The sequence below is a fragment of the Eleutherodactylus coqui genome, chromosome 3 (assembly GCF_035609145.1).
Source record: "Eleutherodactylus coqui strain aEleCoq1 chromosome 3, aEleCoq1.hap1, whole genome shotgun sequence".
Taxonomy (NCBI): domain Eukaryota; kingdom Metazoa; phylum Chordata; class Amphibia; order Anura; family Eleutherodactylidae; genus Eleutherodactylus; species Eleutherodactylus coqui.
This window is the reverse complement of record NC_089839.1, coordinates 224,193,393-224,216,574: the sequence shown is the minus strand read 5'-3', so window position 1 is coordinate 224,216,574 and position 23,182 is coordinate 224,193,393. Positions and strand designations below refer to the sequence as shown.

The window sequence follows — 23,182 nt, the reverse complement described above, 5'->3', positions numbered from 1 at the left end:
CTGTAATCAGTCTGTGCCCACTGACACCCCTCCTCCTCCTGCAGTGCATACAGAACGGAGTCTGAGTACAGGACCGCATACGCTGGGGGGAGGTCAGAGACGGATTACAACATGGCAGCTGCCTAACTGGAGCTGCGAACCAAGTGAGTAAAATGTCAGTTTGCTGCCCTCCCAGTTTGCAGCTAGCAATTATTTTTAGTGGCTGGTTAAAAAAAAATTATACCAGCAGGGTGACAACCTGCCACCCCTCTGAGGTCCTGCAGACTGCTGCCTGAGGCAGCAGGCTCAGATCGCCTCATGGTAGGGGCAGGTTTACGAAGGGGTAAATATCGGCCCTAGTGAAACCAGAATTTTCCTATAAATTTCTCTGCCTGTCCTGTTAAATAGCTTTAGTTAAACCTCTATGAAGACAGGCCCCACCAATCCTCTGTGTCTCCAGTGATGGACACGATACGGTTGCTAGCAGGAAACGGTCTGCTCTCGGTTTTCCAACTATACATGCACTTATGCCCGCAGAGATAACACCTTAAATGCAATACACCTGGAGATGTTAGGCCCTCGCTCCAGTGTCCTACTTGTCACTCTCCATGTACGCTGGCTGAAGCCAATTTATCAGCTCTCAAGCACTGGACTAAAGTAAGTGGAGCTTGGCCATCCTAAAATCCGTAATATTCTCTGCATTGATAGCAGCGGTGATGCTGCGTTTCCCGAATGTATAAACCAAACTGATGTTGATCTGAAAATTTGTTTCATTCTCTCACATTGTTAGTCTGGAGCTTCTACCCGTATCCATTCACATCGAGACAGCTCTGCTATAATGTACTGGTTTATAACAGGATATGTCCACTTCTGAGCAGCTGTTTACAGTTTTTATAGAAGGAATCTGCAGAATATGTTGTATTTTTGCAAAGATTTCATGTATCTGATCCTATACAGATCCTGAGTTACTGCATTATCCTCCAGTATCCTGTATCATACCAGTATTGTGCTGGTGGAGTCACTGTGTACATAAACTACTAGTCCTGTACTCCTACTGAAATATACCATGTATTATCCTCCAGAGCTGCACTCACTATTCTGCTGGTGGAGTCACTGTACACATACATTACTTATCCTGTACTGATCATGAATTACAGCTCTGGAGTATAATACAAGATGTGTATTAGAATGCTCCTGCTAAATTTCATATTTGTGCGACACTGGGAAGTTAGAGAAATAGATTTGGTACATTACACAGGGGGTGCTAATACTTTTCAAGTGCTAATACAACTTCAAGTTGTGACCCCTTTACTTTTCCTATTTGGGACCTAAAGAATGCTCCTGCCAAATGTAATGTTTGTACGACTTCGGGAAGTTAGATCATTAGTGGCGAGTCAGTGAGTGAGGGCTTTCACCTATATATATATAAAGTCTTGATCAGCGATGACCTAATTGCCAGTTACTAACGTGATATAAAATTAGCAGAATTTCTATTGAAGTTTATGTAATCTGCCTTATTCCATCGCCTATGCAGCGTCCCGTAATCTCAGCTCAGTGTTTATGGCCAGGAAGAATGTGATTGCACATTTGGATGTAACTGGAGTGCAGGACACAATCTAACAGAAGAGAAGTATAAGATAAGCAGTGTATTTTCAGAGCTTACTCCATATAAAATGTGGATTAAACCTTGTGAATTACGACCAGGCGGACTCTATCAAGACTGGAGATCTTGTCGGCGGCTCCTTCTGGCAGCTGCAGCTTCTATCTACCTGAGGACCCAGAAAAGATGCTTTGACTGTCTAACATTTTCATGCCTTACTCGGGGCTGGAAATCCCTGAAATATGGCCCTGTCAGGAGAAGCAAACACTTTATCACATGTATGTAAAATTCAGAACTGGCAGCGGTGCCGGGGAATCTCCCGTTTTTCATTTCTAGAATGTAGCACCTCCTGAGTATCTCCTGTATCGATCAGACTGACACATTGTAGCAGAAAGCACCCTCACCTCTGTACACTGCTCAACATTGAAATTGCAACTAAGAAGGATAAGTCATAAGGTTGGGAAATCGAGGAAGTAGAAGGTGTTAAAATTGTCACATTTTCAAGCACATAGCTTAAATTTGTGGCATGTGGGAGGGTCTTCAATGGTGTAAAAATCAGACTAAAATAAAAGCTAGTTTTTTCAAGCTGCATGGAACCCTTAAAAATTGGAATAAAATCTTGTGGTATTGTGGAACCGGTCGCTGGTGATGGTGCGACACAGGCTTATAGGATGGCGCTGCAATGACAATCGGAGGCAGGGGCCACACATTCTTTTTTTTTTTTTCTATAAAAATGTTAACTGCATTGTAAACATAGTTGCGCTTCATAGTTCTCCATGAGCCCATTTTACCTCCACCCTAGCCAGGGATTGTATCTCACACAGTACTGGGGTCAGTCCATTTACACTGGCTGACATTGTGTTTGCTGCTCAGTTCATTCTTGATCCGCAGCGTTCCTGGCGATTCTTCCGCACTGCCACTGCAGGTACCAGCCATGCAGGGAGGGAGGGAGCCATAGGTTGGCAATTGCAAAGGGAGCTGCCAGCAGCACATCTTGATGCCTTAGTGTGGCAGCACATTCCTCAGACAACCATTAATAACCTCATTGATAGTGTGCCAAGGTGCACAGTGCGTGTATTTTGCGTGTGGCGCTCATATTTGATATTAAATAAATCGAGTGGTTTTGACTATTGTATTTCTATTTTTCATCATTTGCATATCATTAACATAGTATGTTAGGCTAAATGAAGACAATGTCCATCTAGTTTGGCCTGTTTCAACCCCCTTGTTGATCCAGAGGAAGGCAAAAAGAAACAAGAGGCAGAAGCCAATTAGCCCATTCCGGGGAATAATTCCTTCCCGACTCCATAATGGCAATAAGAAAAATTCCTGGATCAACCTCTAATAGTTCCTACCTGTCTGTAAGACCCGGATCAACAACCTGCTGGTCACCTAATGTCTATATCCTGTAATATCATAGCGCTCTAGAAAGACATCTAGTCCCTCTTAAACTCCTCTATGGATTTTGCCATCACCACATCCTCAGGCAGAGCGTTCCACAGTCTCACTGCTCTTACAGTAAAGAACCCCCTTCTGTGTTGGTGATGAAACCTGCTTTCTTCTAGACATAAAGGATGCCCTCTTGTTACCGATGCAGTCCTGGGTGTAAACAGATCATGGCAGAGATCCTTGTATTGTCCCCTCATGTATTTATACATAGTTATTTGGTCGCCCCTTAACCGTATTTTTTGCAGGGTAAATAATCCCAATTTCGATAGCCTCTCTGGGTATTCCATTCCATTCAAACATGTCTACCCATCCTGCAGGTTACATAATTCCACAACTTTATTTCTTGGTGTTGCGATTCCAATGCTGAATGTATGTGGGACGTGGCGTCTTCTGTGGCATTTCCTACATTTTCAGCTCTCGGGTTTTATTTTAAGACTCCATTTATTGTTACTGGAAGGCCTTGGTGCAGTGACAATCCACAGCGCAGTAGATCAAAACGTAAGTGACGGTGGTTACATAAATTATCTGTATTCTTGTCATTTCATTAGCATTAATAATGAGACAGCTGCACAGCGAATGCGGGTATAATGGCAGCTGCACATCTATCATTTCTGCTTTCATTAATGCAGCCTGAATGAGAATTGTAAGGGTGGTTTTATTCTTACGTGGACCCATGAAGGGGGGCTGTCATCAGGACTAACTACCCTGAAAGGTGTTTTACCACGAAAATAGGTTACCCCCTATCCCCAGACAGAGGGGAATTGCCGCAATTTTATAAACTGAAACCCTGGAAATGTATGTATAAATTGACAGCTGGGTGTTACTTTTTCCCTTTGCAGTCAGTACTGATTGAGCAGTCAGGGACACACCTCCAAGTGGTTACACCCATTTGTTAATTTATTTAAACAGAGGAACAGCACAGAGTTCTAAGAGAAGCTTCTTCAGAATTGTTTCAGCAAAGTTGGCCAGCAAACCCTCAGCGCAAAATAACCTGCAGGCGGTAGAAAAGAGCAGCCTTATATCAGAGGCACAAAGTGTGCCCTGCGGTCCGCTCCCCTGCAGATTGGGGGGAGATAGGGGGAGGATCTGGCACTTGGACTTCAGCTACTCTGTCCTTTTGTGCTTCTGTTGTAGTTCTCTCCTTTCTGCCCTTAGCCCAGCCTGTGTGCGTGTGCGTGTGCGTGTGCGTGTGCGTGTGCGTGTGTGTGTGTGTGTGTGTGTGTCGGGCGACATGGGCATCAGTTGATGGCTAGCTGTATTGGCAGCTTTATTGAGGTAAAGATTAATTATTTTCTTTTCTTTCCTTTCAATCTTCCAGCTCAAGTTCTGATATCCTGCGAGACATCGAGGAAGCCACAATGCCAAAAGTGTCAAACTGTGACCTGTAAGTACCCGGTGAAGCGCTCCTCTCTCAGCGGCCGCAGACCGCCTCCTTCTGTATTCAGAATATGTTCGTGCGGAGATGAGTTCCTGGTAATGACTTTTCCCTTTGAAGTGGGGAGTACAGTGCGAGCAAATATATTCAGCAGCTTAAAATAGCACCTATCCTCCGGGGACGTCTGTGCCGTGTGTACTGCAGAGAGGAAAATAGGAAATCAGAATGTTATCACATGGCTGGGGTCTTCACACCGGCGCGGTATCACTGTGCGAAGCTTAGAAGTGAACGTACACAGCTCAGGCATTGGGGGTTGGTAATAGCGCCAGTTCCTACTGACAAAGGCGTTGTACCACTGCAAGACAATTTGCTGATAGGTGACCCCTGTCGATCTCAAGAATGGGGGTCCTGTGTCCGCCGCCCTCCTCACTGCACCCCCAATAGTGAGGAGTGCAACACTCGATTCACTTTCGGTTGGACTGTGGAGATACCCGAGTGGGTGCAGCTCAGCTATTTCCATCAGCCCCATGGAAATGAATAGAGTGCTCCCTTCATGCTGATGTCACTGCGAAGGGAGAAGTGACCCTCGCAGCAGTGACTGAAGAGCGGGACACGAGAGTCCTGTTCTCAAGGACGACGGGGGACTTGGCAGTGAGACCCCCACTGATGAGCAAGTTATACCCTATCTTGTGGATGGGGGATAACTTGCAGTTGTGGTACAACTCCTGTAAAGGCAATCTCCCATTTTATTCAAATGATGATTAATGGGATTGTACACAAGGGGAAGAACACAACCCACGTTCCTATGCCCTAGGTCAGCGGGGTCACCTGCTCAGCGCCCTAACAGAAAGGGCAGCCGATCAACAAAAACTGCTCCCATTTTGTCAGACCTTGTGCTGTCCTTTTACTACAGGAGGGCCATCCGTCATGTAATACTTCATTTCCCTTGTAGTGGCCACTGCAGGTGAAATGTGTGGTTGGCCGTGGCTTTCCCTAGCAAGTTGGGCTGATTTCTGGGGGAAGGGAAGGGAGCAGGACGCATGGTGGATAGTTGTTTGCTCCAGGCCAGCATTTTTGGAGGATTAACCCCCTTTTAGTGACTGTGTAATGAAAAGTTCTACAACTTTCTAGTATACTTTGCATTTTAATTCTTCACCGTGTTCGAGTTTTATCCTTGCTGTCAGTGGATGCAGGTGTTCTTGTCTGGAATCCGATCTGGAGACGGCCCCAGATATTGCATTGCTGAGGCTCTTTTCTGATGTCATTTTATTTCTGCATGTCTAATGTTTCTGTTGGGAAAATTTGTGATCAAAACCTTGGAGATATACATTTAACCCCTTAGTTTGGTAATAAAACCCCTAACCCTCCATGATGTACAGTTCCATCATGAAGATTAGGGGTTTGTATGGAGGGGGATCAGGAGTCGACCCTGCCCCATACAATGCTGTTTCTTACAGTTGATACCTGGCTGCATAGTGAACGTCGTTAGAAAAAAAGACACCAGAATTGCACTTTTTTTTGGTCACCCAGTCTCCAAGAAAAACTGTAATAAAAAGCGTTCAAAAAGTCTTATGTACTTCAAAATGGCACCAATAAACACTACTGATCATCCTGCAAAAACTCCTCAAACTACTATGACGATGGGAAAATAAAAGTTATGGCTGTCAGAAGATGGCGGCAGAAAATAATTACATTTTTTTCCAAAGATATTTTATTTTCTAAAAGTAGTGCAACAAAAAAACAGTATAAATTTGGTATTTGTAGTAAAGTTTCTGACACACAGAATAAAGTTATGTCGTTTTAGCTGCATTGTGAACACCGTAGAAACAAGCCCACCCCCAAGATGGCCGAATTTAGGTTTCTTTCCATTTCACTCTACTTAGACATATTTTAAAAGTTTTTCAGTACATTAAATAGTACCATTGAAAAATACAAGTCGTCACGCACACAGACACACATACGCCATGCCCAACTGTGTCACTTGTATCCAAGCTAGCGGCGGCCCCACAATCTATTAGAGCCTCCATGCTCGCCTGTATCACATCTTGTATCCAAGCTAAAGGCAGTACAACAGGGTACTAGAGCCTCCATGCCCGTCCATATCACATCTTGTATCCAAGCTAGAGGCAGTACAACAGGGTAATAGAGCCTCCATACCCTCCCATATCACATCTTGTATCCAAGCTAGAGGCGGTACAACAGGGTACTAGAGCCTACATTCCCTCTCCATATCACATCTTGTATCCAAGCTAGAGGCAGTACAACAGGGTACTAGAGCCTCCATGCCCGTCCATATCACATCTTGTATCCAAGCTAGAGGCGGTACAACAGGGTACTAGAGCCTCCATACCCTCCCATATCACATCTTGTATCCAAGCTACAGGCTGTACAACAGGGTACTAGAGCCTCCATGCCCTCCCGTATCACATCTTGTATCCAGGCACAACAGGGTACTAGAGCCTCCCTTCATGGGGTCAGTTTTTAATAATAAATGACCCTTTTGCCCTGAAATTATAGTCACTTATATCAACGTTACAATCACAGAGTGAACGTTTCATCACATTCCAACTCCTCCTAGGTGCTTGACGGTTTTTGACAATGAGTGTCATTTATGTAGTGCCACAAATTTGTCAGCCACTCTGTCCTGTGCTGGAATAGTAATCAGTAAAGTGATCGCCCTGTCAGGAAAGACCAGCAATGTTCCAACAGGACTAGGAGCCCCACTGTAAGTGTGCAGTGGAAGCATACTTTACATCATCTGTAGGACTTGTTGCAGGGGCAGCCCAGGCTGAATGTTTTACCTTCCCAGAGTTCCACCAGACACCAGAAAATTGGCAAATGTGGGAGGGGGAACCGGCCTGGAGCATGTCCTCCTGTGCTAGAATGAGGTTAGTGGCATGAACCAGATGCAGAAAATAAATATATAGGACATTTATAAAACATTTTGCACACTTGTTATAAAAGATTTTACTCCACTTTCTGGCATAAAACAGTATCACACAAGTGAGGATTTGTGCAGACGTTCGCTATCTGCACCAAGATCTGCCTTTTTTTAGGGTGTGTGGCTCGCGTGGAGGGGTGTGGTCACCATGGATTGACACATTTATGCATAATTTACACCAAAACGTTCTTGAATACATAATACAGATGTAGCAATCATTAACATGACTGGCACATTGTGACAACTTCATTTACAGCATTTTAATATATTGTGGTTGTGCTAATATAACGCATTAGATGTAAAGTTAGTGTTTGCTACATCTGTATACTCTCAAAATTGTTAAAACTAGAACTCGTTCCGCAAAATGCAAGCATACAGCTACATGGCCCAAAAAAATTTATTATGACTGCTAGAATACAAAAGGGGAATCAGTTTGCTAGTTCTTAATTCTAAAATTGGTTTTGTCACTAAGAGGTTAAAAGACTTAAGACACCTGAGTTCTGCGACAAATGAGGCATAAATTCAGAATCTACTATTTAAAAAATGACATTTTTATTAAAGGGGTTGTCCTGCGGCAGCAAGTGGGGTTAAGCACTTCTGTATGGCCATATTAATGCACTTTGTAATATACATTGTGCATTAAATATTGGCCATACAGAAGTTATACACTTACCCCCTCCGGTGCTGGCGTCCCCGTCTCCATGGCGCCGACCAAAGCTGCCTTCTCCCTGGATTAGACACGCTTGCGCTGTCTGCCCTCTTCTGTCCGGCTCTGGCGTGCTCGCGCTGCAGAGGTCTTCTGCGCATGCCAGAGCGGCCCCTTCAGCGCAAGCGCGTCTAATCCAGGGAGAAGGCGGCTTTGGTCGGCGCCATGGAGACGGGGACGCCAGCACCGGAGGGGGTAAGTGTATAACTTCTGTATGGCCAATATTTAATGCACAATGTATATTACAAAGTGCATTAATATGGCCATACAGAAGTGCTTAACCCCACTTGCTATTGCGGGACAACCCCTTTAAGTGTTTTTCCAATTTTTCTGTTCCTGTTAGGGAGTTAAGCTTCTCCTTGTTGATCTTGCCCAGCGTCCTCCTTTGGTATGAGGGGTCTGCAGGAATAGCTGTCGGCTGAGCTATCGGAGGTGTATAGCCGGCTTAAACATGTTAGAAAGTGGCAGCCCAGTTCTGTAGAATCACTACATATCAGATACAGGAGCTCCTGCAGAGATAACAGGGACAATCACATGAATACAATATCTCAGCGGATCCCTTATCTGTTCTACAAACAAGCTGCAGTTTTTCCGTCCTTTAATTAGATCCGTGGTCCTTGCACTTCTCTATTTTGTAGCCTTCAGGGTCAGGAGGTTTGTGGAGGTCACATTCGTGACATTTTCACCAGTTTTAATTAAAGATTAACGCCAACCGGATTGTAATGTATTCCCAGTAACTCCACAGCCCGATCATGGCACTGCCCTGCTCAGGTACTCTTCAGCCCGATCATGGCACTACCCTGCTCAGGTGGTACTCAGCCCAATCATGGCACTGCCCTGCTCAGGTACTCCTCAGTCCGATCATGGCACTGCCCTGCTCAGGTACTCTTCAGCCCGATCATGGCACTACCCTGCTCAGGTACTCCTCAGCCCGATCATGGCACTGCCCTGCTCAGGTACTCCTCAGCCCGATCATGGCACTGCCCTGCTCAGGTACTCTTCAGCCCGATCATGGCACTACCCTGCTCAGGTACTCCTCAGCCCGATCATGGCACTACCCTGCTCAGGTACTCCTCAGCCCGATCATGGCACTGCCTTGCTCAGGTACTCCTCAGTCCACTCTCTGCAGCGCCTGTCAGTCAGCTTTGTACCTTCTATTCTGTAACCTGATTTTGGCTTCAAGAATCTGCATCTAAAAACCCAAAGGACATTGTGAGGTCTCCTCTGTGGCCCTGCTTTTCACTTTAAAAACTGCATAAAAGCCCGGGCAACACTTGCACATGTGACAGCATCCTTAGGGCGTGTTACCATGTTGGGGATTTGCTGCAAATTTTTGACAGCAAACAAAACCCACAGTGATTTTATACCAAAATCCACAGAATTTTGTACTTTGTATTCTGGTGCTGGTCTGCCATGGATTTCACCCCTTCAGATGAGTGCAATTGAATGGATGAAATATGCTGCACATCCACATCAAAATTCACAGCATTAGGTGCAGATTAAATCTATCGTATGTCAATACACCCTTACAGGGGTTTTCACGCTAATACTATTGTTGATCTATCCTCAGGATAGATCATTAATAGCTCATCGACTGGGATCTGCCGCTCAGGATCCCAGATAATAAGCTGATTGGTTACTAAGGGTCCATTTACACGGGACCAATGATGATGCCTGACACTCGTCCCTGTGTGTCCACGCTCCTGTGCTGTCACATGAGCGCTAGCAGAGATGACTCGCTCTCAGAAGTGGCCAGCAGGGGAACGGGCGGGGCAGTGCAGGAGATTTCTCTCCTCGCTCCCCGCCCCTGTCAATTGACCTAACACAGCGGGCATTCACTACTGAACGGCCGCTGTTTAAACTGAACGATCAGCGATCAGCTCACCGTCCATCGTTTATGCAGCATAAATCTCCTGCTCTGTGAGCGAGCCAGCTCTGCTAGCTCCCGTGTGACAGCACGGGAGCACGGACACACAGGGATGAGTATCGGGTATCGTCTGCCCGACATTTATCCCGTGTAAATGGAACTTTACTGTCTGCGCTGCAATACATTCCGAGGTCTGCTCTGCAATACATGGGTCGAAGCGGATGGCTCCAACCTCTGTATATTGTGGCACCAACAGTTGGTAATTGGTCAGAGTGTCAAGCGCGGCCCCAGTCTATCAACTATTGATGACTACCAGGACTCTTTGGATGCCCCAGCTACAGTGGAAAGGTACGGGGAAAAAAAGACAATGTAAATGACCCCCAGAGGTACAACATGACGTCATGACGGCGTGGATGTTTAAAAAAAAAGTTACAAAAATTAGTTTAAAAACATCACAGAATAAAATAAGTATATGAAAAACATATAAATAAAAAAGAAAATGACCCACCACCAACGTGAATGCCCAGCAATACCAAGCCTGACCACTGCAGTGAGAACAGAGATGGTAAAGAGCTGATCAGCCATTGGACCCCAGCAATCAGATGTTGGCAGTCTATATTAGTTCACAACTGGACAATCCTTTTTAGTCTTGGGGATAGAACTTGTCCAAGAGCCAGGGGGCGAGAGTAATAATACCTGCTTACTTCCATTTGTGGCATGTCACTGAGGATCCACCAGTTCCTGAGGCCATCTTTGGTCTTCTAATATGGAGGAACCGCTTTTCTCACCAACCGGAGTAAATCTCTATGTGATCGCTGCGGATTAGCTGTACACCTGTGGTACTGTTTCCAGTGATTGGAGTAAAGCAGGGTAGCTTTTTCTGCATGCTTGCTTGAAAACTATGAGGCACCATGCTTTTCTAATGATCAGCGGGAGGCGAAGTAGTTGGTTATTGAATGCAGGGAGATCCCCTTAGTGGGGGCTTTATATATTTGTATGGAATGAGCTCTCCCTAGTGATGGCTGGATATATCTGTTTACAGTGAGCTCCATCGGTGGCTGTATAATCTGTATATAGTGCGTTTCCCCTAGTAGTGGCTGTATATATTTGTATGTAGTGAGCTCCCTCTAGTGATGGTTGTGTATATCTGTATACAGGGAGCTCTCCCTAGTGGTGGCTGCAGACAGAAAGAATGTTATTTAGTAAGCAGAGGGAATACAGCTCAGTTTCTTCACATACCATGTGTTGCAGATAATGGACTCTCTAAACCGCAATCTGAGTGTTACAGGGTAAGTTTGGGTGCAAAATCTTGTTTTCATCCTTTAAAGGGGTATTCTGGCACCTTTTTTGTATTTATGGACAGTGACCGACCACTCGGAACCCCACGAATCAGCTGATTTTTGGGGCAGCTGTCACTGAAAGAAGCAGAAAGCTCTGACCATAGCGCATTGGCTGGGCTGGCGCTGCAGGCAGAGAATTCAATGGGAACCGCGCATTTAGTAACAACCCGGGCTACTGCGCTGTCGTCAGCACATTGTGCTTCCTGCAGGGACAGCGGCCCTGAGAATCAGATTATTGGTGAATCCTCAATAGAAATACCCTAAAATACACCTTTAACCTCTATATAGGAATCTGTTCTTCACTGCAGGAAGCCCCCAGTTTGTGATCTTTTGGATTGGCAGATAGTTGCAGCAAGACAATGTGTAGCTGTACATAGATCAGAACAGAGAAGCAGCACAACGCAGAGTTATACAGAGAATACGAGTAATTACTTAAACAGACATGTCAGGAGAGGCGAGAGCTCCTCTATACTACACCACATAGGAGAGCTGACAGATGCAAACTTACACCCTGCAGTGTCTGGAATACAGCTGGCATGTCAGAGCTGCCCTACCAGAGGACTTCATGTTGCCAGCGCCTAGCTTATGGCCCAAGAGGAAAACTGTTACCGCTAGTCGTCCCGTTCCTGTCAGGTGTGCAGCTCACGGCTGGAGTTATGAATAACAATTGGCATCACAGCTTCAGATATGTCTCCAGCCTGGAAACTCGCTTTACTAAGAACATTTACTGTAATGCGGTTATGTCTGCTAAATTTAAATACACTATGTTGACAAAAGTATTAGCCTCTTCCCCCCACACACACCACTCTGGAGTACTAGTGCAATATGTCTCCACCGCCAGAATTGGTGGAGACATGGGTTGGGCGCCCTTACATGCCCACAACTGGTGATTGGCTGGCTGGTCGACACATCGAGGACCAGCTTTTTACAATCTGCAGGTCGGTGCATCCTGACATGAGGACAAGCTTTTTGGAAGCAGCAGCCCGGCGCGTCAATGCAGCTCGTTGGCCGGCTACTCCTGGCCTGCCACGCTGACACCGCCCAACTCAAAAGCATACTGTAGCTTCGAAGCGGCAAGGTTTTGGAAGTGGATGATTCTGCCAGTCTTGCTGCCGATGCTCCTGGTGGTAACAGGACAGGTCCTGGAAGTGCCCTCCGCCACTCACCCTGCAGCCGCTCATGCTCATCGTTGTCCACATCATGGAAGAGGCCCTAACAGTCCTGCTGCCATCGCTCCTACTTTGGCATCTCCTCCAGCCACAGGACCCTCATGTCGACAAATGCACACTGCAGGGAAACTCCTGATCCTCGTAGACTGACAGAATGTGAACAACGAAGCCTTGTGCCAGCTGTGAAGGCATCACGTACATCAGCCCTCGTCAGGAGGTCTCACGGGCCATAAGAACATCCATTATCACCAGAACCTAACGGTTGGCTGCACTTGGGTGTGGCGGTTGCCTGGAGAGTGGTTTCTGCGTGACTGCACCGCCCCAAAAGTGAAGTTTGGAGGAGGTTCTGTTATGGTGGGGGGTGTTTCTGCTGGGAAGGACTATGGCCATTGGTTATAATGAAGTCCACCCTCAACGCCTATGAGTACAGAGACATTCGAGACAATGTGGCATCACCTACCCTGTGGCAATACTTAGGTACAGCTCCATGTCTCTACCAACCTGACCGAGCACCATGTCATACAGCACGCAGTGTAGAGGAGCAGAACGTCTGCAGACTTCATTGGCCAGCCCAAAGTCCAGGTCTCCATATAATTGAGCAAATCCTTCCACACATCTGTGGATCTAGGAGGGTTACTGCAGTCATTGAGGCCAAAGGCGTCTCAAAACCGTAAAGATAACTGTGAATAAAATCAAATTTCATCACCTTCTATGTGTTTACAAAAAGAAAAATACAAAAATTAAGTAAAGAAGTAGACTAGAAACCAGGAAAAAGTAGTAGAGAGGAAGAACAAATGAGAAAAGGAAAGATGAGAAAGTTAGTTCTCCTTCCCTAAAGAGGCCAAACTCTGTCTTATTCATAAGGATTAGTGCCACTACTGATTCTCTGGATTTGACAGATGAGATGTTACCTACAATTGTTTATACACCTAATGGCCCATTTTATTAGAGCCCCAATCTAATAATTCATAGGATTTCCTTTGACCTTCATAACTGCAACTTTTCTAGTTGATGAAATAATTCTGTAAGAATATCAGCCTCTGCGGACAGGAAGCTGACATGTTCTGATCAGCAGCCAAATTCTGACCTCCCATCAGCACGGTGCAATAGAAATCTGAATCTATCTGACCTGGAAATGTTTTTCTACTGCTCAGTGATACAAGTTTTGCGCTCTTTTGCCCGTTGGAGTTTTTACTGTTTCTCTTAGACACAATGGCGCTGGAACTGGTCATCTGCTTCTATAGCCCATCTGTTCTAAGGAACATCGAGTTGTGCATTCGGACACATTGGTTGAAGTACCAGCATTGTATTAAGATGACTGCAGCGTCTGTTGGTCAGAATGATTCTTGACATCTTCTCTGACCCCTTTTAGTTATTTCCATCTACAGGATCCCCTTTCGATGGGTGTTTTACCTCAGTCACATCATTCTTTGCACAGCTGGCCCCAGCTAGTCACTAAGTCATGTGACAATTTATGTGGTCCTGGTTACTTTGCACAGATGTAGCTGCATGAATATCGTACCTTGACCTGTACCCCATCTACTGCCTTATGGCCCTTTGTGTCACCCCTGATGTTGGCCGTATGTGACATTATTTTATGCACCAATTATATACTCAAAGGAATAATTGCACACGTAGAAAACGGAGGAACCAGAATAGGGACCACAGGAGGTGAACAGCTGGGGGTGAGAAGAAGACTGAATGGCCCTCCAAAAATTTGAAATGGCGAATCTTCTGCCTCTGTACAATCCTTTATCTCTGCTAATGCACCACCAGGAAAATTTGAGGATTCTAGGAAAGCAGTGTGACAACCATTGTGGCAGCTCTAAGGGTAGACTGCATTGGTTGTCACCAGGGTCGGCTCCAGATTTTTGCAGGTCCTTGGGCAACAATTTCAGTAAGCACCTTTACATTGTATCATGACAGAAGTGGCAGTAAATCTGCAACGATGCGTACCGTCACCGTATAATGGTGGATACCAACTGTAGACAGGTACTTTGCAGACCATATAAGTGATTACAGTACAGTTATCTCCAGAGATCACGTCCTCTCTAACCGGAGTTATTCAATTTACCCTTTCTTCTGTATCCGGCCCAAACAGTGACAACTTCTCCCAACCACAGCTGGTCTCTGTGGAATTTGACACACAAATATCTTTGGCTTCTCAGTTTTCCAACACCCTCCTTATGTTATCTACACCTCTACACAATCCCCCCCTTCTATACTACCAAAGATAGTAACAACGCCACCTGTGGTACCCTAACCAGTAGTACTGTCCCCACTTTTTGTGTCCCTTGTAGGTCTCTCACAATAAAAGTGCTCTAACTTAGTGATAATGCCTTCTTTTGTCCCCATTCCCTAATAATGCTCTCTTTTAGAAATGTTGCACCCGTTGACGCCCTTTCGGAAATAATGCCCTATTTGTCCCCTCTGAAAAATAATGCTCCCAATGCCCCCTACTATGTAATAAAATTAAAAATGGTCCATATTCTCCTTCCCTGGCTCTCCCTGACTGCTATAATGGGTGTGCTGACTTCTGCATTGTGCGATCATGTGACAAACACATGATCGCTGCGGACATTCTCTGGCCGCATTAACGCAGGAATTGACTACAGCACTTATGTGTTTGTCACTTGATCGCATAACTCAGAAATCATTACAGCTGCTGTGGAGCGACAGGGAGGTGAGTATGCACTTCTACTTATTAAACACACATAAAATTCAAATCAGGGGTCCCAACTGCTTGCCTGACCCAGTAGCCCGGACCCCTGTGCCCAGCAAGTGAATTCCCCAGCACCCGGCTCTAAGGGTCCTGGCACCTGTCTGGGTTTGCCGGGTGCTGACGTTGTGCCTGATTGACACTTAAAGATGTTGATTACATATTAGAGATGAGCGAACGTACTCGGTAAGGCCAAGTTCGCAATCGAGCACCGCGATTTTCGAGTACTTCACTACTCGGGTGAAAAGTACTCGGGGGCGCTGTGGGGCGGGGCGTGCTGTGGTGGAGCGGGGGGGTAGCAGCGCGGAACAGGTGGGAGCTCTCTCTCTCTCCCTCTCCCCCCCGCTCACCCACAGCGCCCCCGAGTACTTTTCACCCGAGTAGTGAAGTACTGGAAAATCGCGGTGCTCGATTGCGAAATCGGCCTTACCGAGTACATTCGCTCATCTCGATTACATATATTTTTAATACATTTTCTTGCTGCCCCTTATGCTGCTGCTTCTGTAAATGCACAAATATGTTGTCAGCTTCTAAGGTAAAATACGCTCCGTGAGTATAGCAGAAGAGACGTGGCAGTCACGTGTAGTACATTACTGATTTATGGAGAAATTGCTACTAAGTGGCTGATGATGGTGATTCAGATAATCATCTCTTTGCGTACAATGCATCACATTCAGCTCAATAACATGACAATAAAGTCGGTCAATGTGCCCCTGATCCAACCAGTAGTACTGCCGATCGGGAACTAAAGCGCCAGAAGCTGATAAATATCTGCAACAGTAATGATTTCCCCCGTGGAAATGATCCTGTTCACGCTGCATGCTTTTTTATTTACACCGCTTTTTTCCCTCCATTTTTGGTTTTTTACTTCTCACTTTCAAAAAATCATAACTCTTACTTTTCTATCAACGTAGCCGAGGGTTTTTTTTTTTTTTGTGCTGAGTTGTATTTTTCAATTGTACTGTTTAAAGAGACGGTCCGTTTCTTTGAGGCATTGGTGCTAAGCTCATTGGGCTCAAAGTAGCTGACCTGCTGAAACGGAGGATGTGAGTTTTATACTCCCCTTCCCCATCGCTCCCTCAGTGTCAGCACTGAAAGCCGCCGCTGAATGCATTGAGCGGCGTACTAAGTAGTGCTCCCATCTACATGGGAGAACTATTTGGCACACTGCTCAATGCATTTAAACAGTCGGTTTGGGCGCTGACACCAGGGGAATGACGGGACGGGAAAGGGAGTATAAAAACCTTTGTGATTGTTCTCAGCAAAAGAAACCAAGTCATCTTGTAGATGATACCTTTTAATGGCTAACATAAATACATGATGATATAGCGAGCTTTCAAACCTACTTCGGGATCTTCCTCAGGCATAATGGAATAGATCCGAAGAGGTGTATATGTGTGATATATATATAAAATAATATAATATACACACACACAAGCTACAGACATGTATGTGATTAATTTGCACTTACTAAAATACATAACAGAACAGGATGATTGGAGAAATAAATACTTAAATAGTCCACTGTTAAACATGTGAAAGTTTTATGGTCTCTGGATTAGTGTTAGGGGGTCACCAGGCCTGTATGTTATCTTTGCTATAGATTTCTCATACTTCCCAGTCACGCATGAATCCTTTTGAAGAATTTCGGCCTCTGTTAAAAGTGTCAAAAGTTTTTATAGGTTTGTACTCCCAAATTCTTTTATGGCTTTCTGATTTGAAATTGCCTTTTTTTTTTTTAATATAGTGACTTTCTTGTGTTCTAAGTTGTGTCCGTGACTAGAAAAACTTTTAAAACTTCCTAAGTGGAATAAAATGGAAAAAAACACAATTCCGCCATCTTTGGGGTCTCCCCTTTTTTTTTCTTTTTTTTTTTTTTTTTTACAGCGTACATACTGCAGCAAAAATAGATAACTTTACTCAGTAGGTCAGTATGATTACGATTGTGTGTGTGTGTTTTTTCTGTACTGCCTGATCACATGGCGGTGATGTCATCACAGGTCCTGTAAGCACATGGCTGCTGTCAGGCTCTGCATACAAACCCCACATGCCAGGGACATAAATGTATTATGCGCTGGGGCATGAAAGGGCTGATTAGAAACGTCCTATTACTCCAAACAAATGGTGTAGCCTGACTTTGCAGTCCTGTATGGTTTTCATTTGTCCTTAACATTTTTGCTAGAACACTATATTTCGCAAGTCTGCAAGAAGTAGAGAACAGCTGGAATGGAGTATGACTGCAGGAGCAGACTACAGGAGACGCATAGGTGTGCACAGGAGCTGTGTACACAAAACCTTAGAGAATGCTTGCTTACAACGTATTGCTTCATTTCTTGTTTTAGATGCATTGGGACAATAACAATTGGTTGTGACGGTGCACACCACCTTTATATATCAGTATACGGTGCAGATGTGCTCTTATTTATCTTTATAAGCAGGTTTCAGCGATGCAGGGAGCGGCCACGGGGCGTCTGTCTCAGAAACAAAACCCAAATAGTTCACAAAGAGCGATTTATTCATAAAGTAAATCTCCCCGGGTCGCATTTCAGAAATATAACGATAGAAGAGAAACTACAGAAATCCAGGATATTATTGAATTTCACAAAAGATAAGAAGTTCAGCTCAATTTACTGCAGGCGAGAACATTTATATCTGTCTCCTGCTGCTGTACTGTACGCTCGCCCAGAGCCCTCACTGACTGCTTTTGCAAGGAAGTTCTCTGGCTGTGGCGCCATCATAGCAAGCGGGATCAGCAGGTTAATGGTGTGAAGATCTAAAGGGCACTATCAAAGGGCCGGTCCAATCATTGTTTTATAAAAACTTCCAGAACTTCCTAGTAGACTTTTGTGTTGACATTTTTCACAGACTCTGCTTGCTGGCAGTGAAGGGAAATATTCTTGTTCACATTCACACACTGAAAGCCTGTTTTCACCAGTCCTTAGCATTAGAGACACATTGAGCAGCACTGACACGGCCAAAAGCTGCGTTTGCATTGGGCCTCTGCAGTGTTAACATTGATTATTTAAAAAGTCCGTCAGCTAATTTTTGTCTATTGAACTTAAAGGGGTGGTCTCGCGAAAGCAAGTGGGGTTAAGCACTTCTGTATGGCCATATTAATGCACTTTGTAATATACATCGTGCATTAAATATGAGCCACACAGAAGTTATTCACTTACCTTCCCTGCGCTGGCATCCCCGTCTCCATGGCTCCGTCTAATTTCAGCGTCTAATCTCCCGATTAGACGCGCTTGCGCAGAAGGGTCTTCACCCTTCTGCTCGGTCCGGCACGAGCGGCATTCTGGCTCCGTCCCCTTCTACGCGTCATCGCATAGCTCCGCCCCGTCACGTGTGCCGATTCCAGCCAATCAGGAGGCACACGGAGCCAGAATGCCGCTCGTGCCGGACCGAGCAGAAGGGTGAAGACCCTTCTGCGCAAGCGCGTCTAATCGGGAGATTAGACGCTAAAATTAGACGGAGCCATGGAGACGGGGACGCCAGCAACGGAACAGGTAAGTGAATAACTTCTGTATGGCTCATATTTAATGCACGATGTATATTACAAAGTGCATTAATATGGCCATACAGAAGTGCTTAAGCCCACTTGCTTTCGCGAGATAACCCCTTTAATGTCGCAAATAAGGAAGATGGAACAATACATCTGCAGTGCCACCTGTTGGATGGCCAATAGGTGGCGCTGCAGAGGTATTGTTCCATATTTCTTATTTGCATATTACCCAGAGGAACATAGATGGCCGTATAAGTCTCCTTACTCACTTTCTTGGTGCTCTCCCTAAGGATAGAGGTTACCCTCCCGACCACTTAATATAGCGACGCATGAGCAACTGAATGATGGTTAATACAGTACGATTACCTCTGTGCACTGTGACTCCCATCTGTAGATAAAGCTGCAGAAAGGCTTTCCACGCCGTATGTTAGCCTCGGACTGTCCGATGGGCGGCTCACATCTGCCAGCGGTCTGGGGCTACTTAACATACGGCGTGGGAAGCCTTTCTGCTGCTTTATCTAGAGATGGGAGTTGCAGTGCACAGAGGTAAAAGTGTCGTTTTAGTCATCAGTCGCTCATGTATCACTTTTTTTAGTTTAAAATCATGCGACTTTGCCAGGATTGGGGGGGGGGGGGGGCGTCTTAAAAAAATAAGCCCTACCCAGGAAATCAGCCCTAGCTGCATTACAAAAAAAACCCAATGCATTACCTAACAGGCGCTGTCCGCTCTGCTGCACTTCTCCTCTGGCAGTTCCGCGGCACTTGTTTGGAGTCTTCCGCCACCACTTCCTGGACTGTGATGGCTGTGATTGGTTCATCGAGTGCTGCAGTGATTGGCTGAGCCACAGTGCTCGAGAACCAATCAAAGCCAGCTCTTCCTGGAGGTGGGATTTGTGAACCCCTTGACCAGGAAGCAGTGGCTGGAAGACTACAGACAAGCACTTTGGTAGGAGAAATGCGGCGGAGCAGACAGCGCCTTTTAGGTAATGTATTGTGTGTTGTTTTTTTAAATAGAGGTAGGGCTTATTTTAGGGACAAACAGAAGGATTTCCTACTGTAAAAGTTGCATTGCACCACACGAAAACCACAATTTCATGCGATGCAACACAAAGGAAGGCTCCGTAGGAAAACATGGGCTACAAAACATAGCAAATCGCATCTGTATAGAGCATGACCCGATTTTTTTTCTCTCTGTTGCAATGTAGCAGGCTACAAAAGTGAAGGAACCCATTGTAAAGCATGGGCTTCACATACATTTGTAGCGCTGTGACATCGCGAGAAAATCACGCAATTTTGCCGCCCGTGCGAAAGCTGCCTTACGTACACAAAAAACAAATGTTTCTTATACATCTACAGCGCCATGTGGCCTCCATATTTGGTCCGTGTGACAGTTGTTCTGTTTCTGTATATGCCATGTGCTTTTCACATTCACAAAAAAACTGAAACAAGCCCAATTCTTTTTATCTGTAACCTTATGGCCTCGTTCACACGGGCTACAAAATCATCGCTATATCTGTAGCCTAAAAGAACCCATTGGAAACCATGGGCTTCACATTGTGTGAACGAGGCCTAAAATAAAAAATGAACCGCAGGCGGATGGCATCTGTGTGATGTCCATTTTTTTCTCTCTCTCTCTTTTTCTTTCTCTTTTTTTTTTTTTTAAATCCCATTTGTACTGCATATTTTTTACTCACTTAATACACAGTGCTGAGACTCCATTGATTTGCCTGCTGGAGTCTCATTTTTCTGTTTCTCATAAACACAAGGGTGCTGGAACTGGTCGTCTGCTTTCATAGCCCATCATGCTAATGAACGGCGAGTTGTGTGTTCGTACACATTAGTTGGAGCCACCACTGTTGTATGCGGCTGAGTGTGCAGCATCTTTTGGTGAGAATGATTCCTGACATCCTCCTCTGACCCCTTTCAACTATGAATTGTTTTCATCCACAGGATCCCCATTCTCTGGATGTTTTTCCTCGATCACGCCATTCTCTGTATACTCTTCACACTATTACACAGTACACAATACCCAGCTTATGCAGACAGCATAAACCCCGTTGATTTGCATTGGGGTATTCAGACATGCGTTTTTCATATGCGTGGAAAAAATCGCAGCATGTCCTATTTAGGTTCGTATTATGGACAGAAATTGGCCACTAAAGTCTACAGGATTGTGTACATATGCATGAGAGATGAATGGGACTTTCTTTCAGTTATTTTGCAAGCGTGAAAGATGCATTGAATGTGTCTGAAAAAACACCAGAAAATGCACAGTAAATGCGCAATTTTAGTGTGTGAAAACGCTGCATGTTTCACGCACCAAAACGGCAGTCGCCCGTATGAATGAGCCCTAAATGAGATGTTAAAAACAAATTTACAAGGTGAATCATTATTGATGTGTCTTGGTTCTTCCCCTCCAGTCACTTGTAGTCCTTGAAGGTGGAATGATTCACTGAAAAGGACCCACTAGAAAATCTAATTTTTATTATTAAAAAATAACTTTTATTTATCCTATTAAAAATTGACAAACATATATGACAACAAAAATTTTTTTTTTTTTAAATAATGCCTCCGTTATCAATGCTGTGTTAGCAAAGAATAACAGTAATTTTGATATTTGTTATTTCTTTTGTGGAGGTATAAAAGTGTAATAGGGAACACCCTGAAATTGGTCTGTTACCCAGAGATACAAGGGTCACAGAGTAGCCAGTTGGCCCAGATTCGGCCTTGACTGTATTAAGGAATAAACCGAAGGTCTCGTATAATTATTCCACTACTTTGGTGCAGTTTATTATAATTTGTTGAAACTGGTACACACGTAGTTATTCTCAAAAAAACGTGGATATTTAGGAAGATATTGCACTCCTAAGGCGCAATGAGTGATATTTTTTTGCAATCGATACGCCTTCTTTTGTTAAAACGATCGACGCGTTTCCTCGGCTCCTAATTATTTAGCCGATTCATCAGGATCAGAGTATCATGTGGTATTATTGTCCACTCAGGGATATATAACTGGGTGTTTACAAGATCGCACGAGGGGCGTGATGCTCAAATTACGATAAAGAGCAGTTAATTTTCCTAGCAATAATAGCCCACTTTGGTTACCAAGTTAGAGGCTACTTTACTGGAAAAAGAGATGTTTGCTCAGATACAGATATGCGATTGAGTCTATGATGACGTCTGATGAGTTTAGGGCGCAATCATAGAAACATGTAATGCACTGCGGTGCTGTCATGCGTGTTATGTTTGCCGTTAAAGAGGCAATTATAGATGAGTGTATATGTTTCCACCATATAGTGCTGTAAGGTTATTCAAACGCCGAGAATGAGCTGAGGTAGCTGAATGAGCTAGATAACATTGCTCATTGAAAAGTCAGCTAACCACTGTATAGCTCAAATGAAATAATTGAGGCGCTATGAATCAGCTAAGGTAGCTGAATGAGCTAGATACTATTGCTCATTAAAGGTTAGCAAACCACTATGTAGCTCATTGCAATTGTTCAAGTGTTATGCATCAGCTGAGGTAGCTGCATGAGCTAGGTGATATTGCTCATTGGGGGTCAGCTCACCACTATATAGCCCATTGAAATTATTCAAGTGCTATGAAACAGCTGAGGTAGCTGACTGAGCTAGATAACATTGCTCATTGGAAATCAGCTAACCTCCTAAGTTGATTCATGCCTATGCAAACGTTTGGAGTGTTTAGCTTGATGTTGCCCACTCCAAATGTACACACATACACACACACAATCGCAGAGCAACCGCTGAGATCTGTGTCTCATGATATTCTGGCAGACCTGGTACGAGCCTGGCTGCCAGAGTTTAAATACAATTGGCACCGCCTCTGCTGGGGGCTCGTGCTGTCCTCCACCAATAGTTGCCAAGCGAGTCATCAAGGGGCGTTTCTAAGGACTCCGGTCATGTGACCTGTTGAAAATAGATGTAACTAATGCAAGATTACGGTACGTGCCGCCGAGTCCGCGCACACGCACATCGTGCAGGAGCGCGGCGCTTGTAAGAGGACAAAGTGTCGTCCAACTATGCTCTGCGCCTGCGCTTGATATACTGGAGCGCTCCGCATCTGAACAGAACCATTATATCGGTACCAACAAGATACTAGGATACTTACCTGCATCATCAGTCATCATGACATCCTCATATTTATCCTTTTTTTTATGCACTAACCAAATAATGCAAAGTGCTAAATATCATGAAAAACATCAAGGGACAATTTAAACACACTTGTCATCTATGGGGATCTCTTGATTTAGATTTGAGATTGATGCCAAGTGATTATGGAACAGGTTATCACACAGAGAGACACCATCTCCCCTGTTCAGATGCGGAGCGCTCCAGTATATCAAGCGCAGGTGCAGAGCATAGTTGGACGACACTTTGTCCTCTTACAAGCGCCGCGCTCCTGCACGATGTGCGTGTGCGCGGACTCGGCGGCACGTACCGTAATCTTGCATTAGTTACATCTATTTTCAACAGGTCACATGACCGGAGTCCTTAGAAACGCCCCTTGATGAC

General features: G+C 44.9%; 1 protein-coding gene across 1 annotated transcript in view; it reads left to right on the top strand.

Moving 5' to 3' along the window:
* The window catches only part of RAD18 (RAD18 E3 ubiquitin protein ligase), a 354,196-nt gene that overhangs the window by 306,171 nt on the left and 24,843 nt on the right, over positions 1-23,182 (top strand). Inside the window, exon 12 of the mRNA XM_066596983.1 lies at positions 4,347-4,412. Coding sequence (XP_066453080.1) covers positions 4,347-4,412 — 66 coding nt within the window. The remainder of the gene's footprint in view (positions 1-4,346; positions 4,413-23,182) is intronic.